Source organism: Orycteropus afer, unplaced genomic scaffold (assembly GCF_000298275.1).
Source record: "Orycteropus afer afer isolate SDZICR_OR568_19922 unplaced genomic scaffold, OryAfe1.0 scaffold00447, whole genome shotgun sequence".
NCBI lineage: Eukaryota > Metazoa > Chordata > Mammalia > Tubulidentata > Orycteropodidae > Orycteropus > Orycteropus afer.
Window position 1 is genome coordinate 2,192,611 of NW_006922034.1, and position 5,685 is coordinate 2,198,295.

General features: G+C 36.5%; 1 protein-coding gene across 1 annotated transcript in view; it reads left to right on the forward strand.

The window, feature by feature from the left end:
* NRK (Nik related kinase) overlaps positions 1 to 5,685 on the forward strand; it is a 243,831-nt gene that overhangs the window by 5,638 nt on the left and 232,508 nt on the right. Inside the window, exon 2 of the mRNA XM_007954223.2 lies at positions 2,336 to 2,401. Coding sequence (XP_007952414.1) covers positions 2,336 to 2,401 — 66 coding nt within the window. The remainder of the gene's footprint in view (positions 1 to 2,335; positions 2,402 to 5,685) is intronic.

The window sequence follows — 5,685 nt, forward strand, 5'->3', positions numbered from 1 at the left end:
GTTGTTTGTTTTTTGTTTTTTTGCATGCTGCCTTTAAGAAAAAAGTAGATTAAAAACTCTTTCTTAAATGTAAGCATCAGAAGAATTATGATAGTGTGATCATTTGTGAGGAGGAAGATGTTTCCAGACAACTTGAATGTAGATAAAATACGGCTTTTATGAATCTGCACGGATATTTTATCATCCCAGTTCTTTTCCTTGGTATCTCTTTTGAGTAATTAGATGTTGTTATTAGGTGCCCATCAGGCTGGCTCCAAGTTGTAGTGATTCTATGCATAACAGAACAAAACGTTGCCCAGTAACTAGATAGATACTTGAGTCCACATCTGAGTAAAGTATTATGTTATTGAGGGCTAGAAAAAAATGATTAAAGAAATGCAACAAACATTGTTTGTGCTTAAAGATTCAGACATAAAGGTTGAACAAACAATACAGTAATTCTCTACTACATGTTGTCTTTTCTAGCTAAAATGTAGCATTGATGATAACAAAGAATGGTTCACCAGTAGGAATCTGCTAACATATTTGATTCTTTTGACAGATGGCCAGAGGCTATTTCTCCAGAGTTAATAATTTCTAATATAAATCCCTCAATGATATCCTCCAAAGAAATATGCCAAAGTGATAAAGTCTTCAAGCCAATCCTTAGTAACTCCTTTGTTGACTAACATTTCCCTATAAATCTCTCAATGACTTAAAACAAAAGAACACTGTAACAATCTTACAAACAATTTTACTTCTCTAGAATTCTCAAAATAAAATTTTTAATAACATTTATGTCTTCAGTAGGCATCTGTTCCCTGAATTATTTGCTTATTAATGCTATTTCAAGGATTGTGACATTAATTTTTATCATAATTTTGAGGAAATAGGTTGCTGCTTAATCTAACAATTGTATCAGTCCACTGGAAACATCTGGATTTTACAATGGTGAAATCTGATTTTTCTTTTCTATAGCTTTTTGGAGCTGAGAAATCACCTAACTGAACACTTTCATTTTATCTGTAAGAAAACTGAGTCCCAGAGAGTAAATGACGCTCATGTAGATAATTAACAGCACAGCTGGGGCTAGAACTCAAGTTTCCTCACCCTGTCCAGTTGAGTACTTGTTGAGTGAAGTAATCCCAGAACTGTGTCATTTTCCTATGACAGTTTTGCTACATGATGCAAATGTCACATCAATTTTAAGTAGTCTATAATTTCAGTCATATACTTTGCATAAGCTCAATGGTTTTTCCGTTTAGCTCACATTTAAAGATGATAAAAATGTTTGTGTATATAAAATATGCTTCCTATAAGGCATGCAAATATCCATAAACTTGCCAATGTCCCTGGCATATTATATATAAATAAGTAAGTACTCATCTCTCATATAAGTTTGGCTAAAATTGGCAAAAGAGGCTGGTAGAGTGAAAATTGAAACAGAGATAAAACTCAAGAAACCATGTTTTGTGGTGAATAAGAAAGGAATACTCATATTTTAAGGTAAGAAAACAATTTTTGAAGATGGATATGGAAGCCTTAGGAAGCTATCCCTAAACAACATGTTATTTTTTTCTCTTATAACGCCACATATGGGATTAAAACAGAAAAAAAAAAATCAGTAAATGTATGGCATGGTAATATACTCAGCTCACACAAATATTAACATAAATAGACAAAAAACATCGTCTAGTTTTGTTTTCAGCCACTCCTTGGAAGGAAGGTTGGGCAATCCTACTTCCGTAGTGATACTGCCTCGGAAACCCAAGGAGGGGTCGCTATGAGTCGGGGCCGACTCGACGGCAAATAACAACAACAACAGTTTTGTTTTTTTCAAATGATGGTCTTTTAATGTCATGATATACCTTTGTTAATTATATTTAGAAAGACGATGCTCCTTTGGAGTTTCTATTACATAAATAAATCATCTGAACCTTATTTCCACTATTTACTCATCACTGCTATATGTAAAACTTCCTGCCTATCTGCTTAGCACTCAAAAGATGGATATTAAAAGAGTACTTCAATTGCAATGAAAAGAGTTTATTTCTATTTTAATTCTTTCTCTAATGACATCATGAATATGCTTCAGCTTTACATAATTGTATGTATTTTTAAACTTCATGGTAATTCATTACACAACCACCTAATGTCCATACCATTGTTTCCTTTTGATAAAGGACTATACTCAGTCCGAGGAGATTGTGACATGTCTATTCTTTTGCTAAATATGTTTCAGATTCTTCCCATGGAATTTCCAAAGGAACAAAGCAGATTGAAAATACCATTCAAGATAGTTGAATGCTTAGCTATTTTCCCAACAAACTGACAGTTTTTGTTATACTTTTTGCAGGATCCAACTGGAATATTCTCACTGGATAAAACCATTGGCCTTGGTACTTATGGCAGAATCTATTTGGTAAGTGGAGGTAGTTTATTCATCCTTCATTTTCTAATAGCAACAATAATTCTGAGTCAAAATCCCAAAATGCAAGTCAAATAATGTAAAATACAATATCTCACCTTGAGAGAGGAATCAAATTAAGATATCTCAATGGCAGAAACCCAAAGACGGGTCGCTGTGAGTCAGATTTGACTCGATGGCAGTGAGTTTGTTTTTTGTTTGATTGTTTTAATGACATGTGTAAGAATTATTGTTTATTATTATAAAGGGAATGGATTGTCAAATCTGTAGTGAACCAAGCAACTGCACATGTTGTTGTTGTTGTTGTTATGTGCCGTGGAGTCGGACCAACTCATAGCGACCCCTCCTTGGGTTTCCGAGGCATTATCACTATGGAAGTAGATTGCCCAACCTTCCTTCTGAGAACAACTACACATAGGATCTAAAATTTGCTAGCAGAAAGAGAATAAGATAAAATTACCAATTGAAAAAAGTAACAAATTCAAATAAGATGCACCCAAATGAAACTATCACTTGCTTTATGTTGTGTATCCATATCATTCTAATTACCCACATTCAACTTTTAAACTGAATATTAAAAGTGGGAAGTTTCCAATACATTCTATTTCATGCTGTGTGCATTGGGTATACATGTGTGAGAGAGAGTTTCTGAAGGATCTAACAAAAATTTTATGCATTTATTTAATGATTATTTATTAAGCACCAAGTATGATGCAGTAGTCAAAACATTCAGCTGCTAACCAAAAGTCAGCAGTTCGAACCCACCAGCTGCTCCTCAGGAGAAAGAGGAGAGAGTCTGCTTCTGGAAAGATTTACAGCCTTGGCAACCCTATGGGAAAGTTCTACTCTGTCCTATAGTGTTGCTATGAGTCTGAATCAACTCAATGGCCGTGGGTTTGGTTTGGTTTGTGGATGTGCCAGGCACTGTGATAGTCTCTGGGGATAAATTGATGAACAAAAGAGACAACCAGCTCTTCTGGGGCTTATAGTCTAGCAATGAGTAAGTGATTAAGTATGTGTATGCCTGGAGGGTGGTGTGAGGCAAGGAAAGCACATATATTACATAAATAATCACACAAATAATTGTGTATTGACAAGAGTAATATATGCTCTGTAAGAAAATTCCAAGTTAGATGCCAGTGTAGAACAGGGGGAGTTCATTTAGGTATATGTTGAAGGGTCAGTGTTGGCCTCCCGGAGGTAATGACATTGAAACTGATACCATGAGGATAAATGTGAGTTGACCAAGATGTGTAGGATAATATTAGTGCCTCTAGGTACTCCTCGGAAGGAAGGTTGGGCAATCCTACTTCTGTAGTGATACCACCTCAGAAGCCCAAGGAAGGGTTGCTATGATTCAGGGCCGACTCGAGGGCACATAACAACAACAACAACAACAGGTAGAGGCAGTAACAGTGTTAGGGGTTAACTGTGGCAGGGCTGGGGGGACGATTTAGTAGCCTGGTCATTTTGATCAGGTTCTCTCCCCGCACAATCTAATACGAGAGGTTGCCATTGTCTCAATCTCAGGTTTTTAAAGACGTAGTGCTCCCCTTCCCAGGCCTGTTCCTCAAAAACCGGGCCACTGTTCCTCGGCCAATCCATGTTCTAGACTGACCATAGGTCTTCTACTTGTGAGTTATGTAGAGGTGTCCTGATAAACGCCTAGAGGAAGGAGATTCGTTGTAACTCAGACAAGGTGCCTTTTGCTTGCTGAACTTTGCACCCTGTGGGCTACATCTGCCCAGAATGAGCTTTTCTTCTAATTCATCTATCCAGGTTTGGGGCATAAGCTTTTAAAAATGTACACGAATACACCTTATATTATAGAAGCTATGAATGATCGACCGTTCCATGATACATGGAATGGTCCTAAAGGCAGAGAGAACCTTAATGAGTATAAAGAATAGAGAGAATACCAGTATGCGTGGCAAAATTTTTTCAAAACCGTTTTGAATTTACCTGTCTATGGCACCAAGCTATAGAAAGTGATATGATACAGATGCAAATATTGTATGTGTTATATTGTATGTTGTATGTGCTACTTCAGTTGTATCACAGACTGAGTGATTAGTTTACATTTGTGTGATCTGAGTCAGTTGTGCCATCTTATATAAACCCAAACCAAACTCATTGCCATCGAGTCAATTCTGACCCACAGTGACTCTCTTTGGGTTTCTGAGGTGGTAAATCTTTACAGAAGTAGATTGCCCCATCTTCCTTCTGCAGTATGGCTGGTGGGTTTGAACCACCAACCTTCTGGTTGGCAGTTAAATGCCTTAAGTACCACGCCACCAGCACTCCTTTATATGTAAATATCTATACATAAACAGGAAAAAAACAAACAAACAAAAAACCTCCTCCTCTTTATGTCACATTTATAACAGTCATGGCTTTCTGTGTATTTTAACTCTTGATGGGGTGTGTGTGTGTGCTTGTATATTTATTATGAGAAGAACTCCACCATCAGATTTTAGAAATAAAAACCTTGGTGTCACATAAAGTAAAGGCAAAGGTAAGCTTAGGGAACACAGGAAGATGATTTCTCATCATCAGCTATCAGAGCTGTGTTACCGTTAAAAAAAGAAGAAGAAGAAGAAGAAAAATCAAGAAGATAAAAAAGGTAAGTTGTACATGACAATTCCCTTTAAAAGAAAAAAAAAAGAACTCTCAGGTGTTTTGAGGTATAATATGTATCTGGGAAAGTTCACCTCTTTAAGTGTACAATTCTTTGAGTTTGGACAAATATAATGCAGTCTTGTAACTACTGCCGCAATCAAGATTTTCAATATGTATCAATATATATCTTAAATTAACTATGGTTAAAGTGCGGGGCTTCTGACCCAAAGGTCAGTGGTTCGAACACACCAGTGGCTCTATGGGAGAAAAGACCTGGCTATCTGCTTCTGGGATCACAGCCTAGGAAACCCTATAGGGCAGCCCTATTCTGTCAAGTAGGTCGCTAGGAGTCATAATCAACTTGACGACACACAACAATAACAGCCTTCAAATAACATTTTATCACTTCACTGGATGATGTAAGACTATATTCCCAATTCTTTCCTCTGACCTTGTGTGCTATGGTTATCGTTGTCATATATTTCACTTTTACATATGCTTTAAACCCCACAATGCCACTACTCTGTCCCCTATACTCACTTCTACTATTTTTTTAGTTCAATCAATTATCTTTTAGAGCAAGTAAAAATAAGAAAATATTTATATATATTTATCTTCACTTTAGCCATTTATAGGAGCCATGGTGGTAGAGTGGTAAA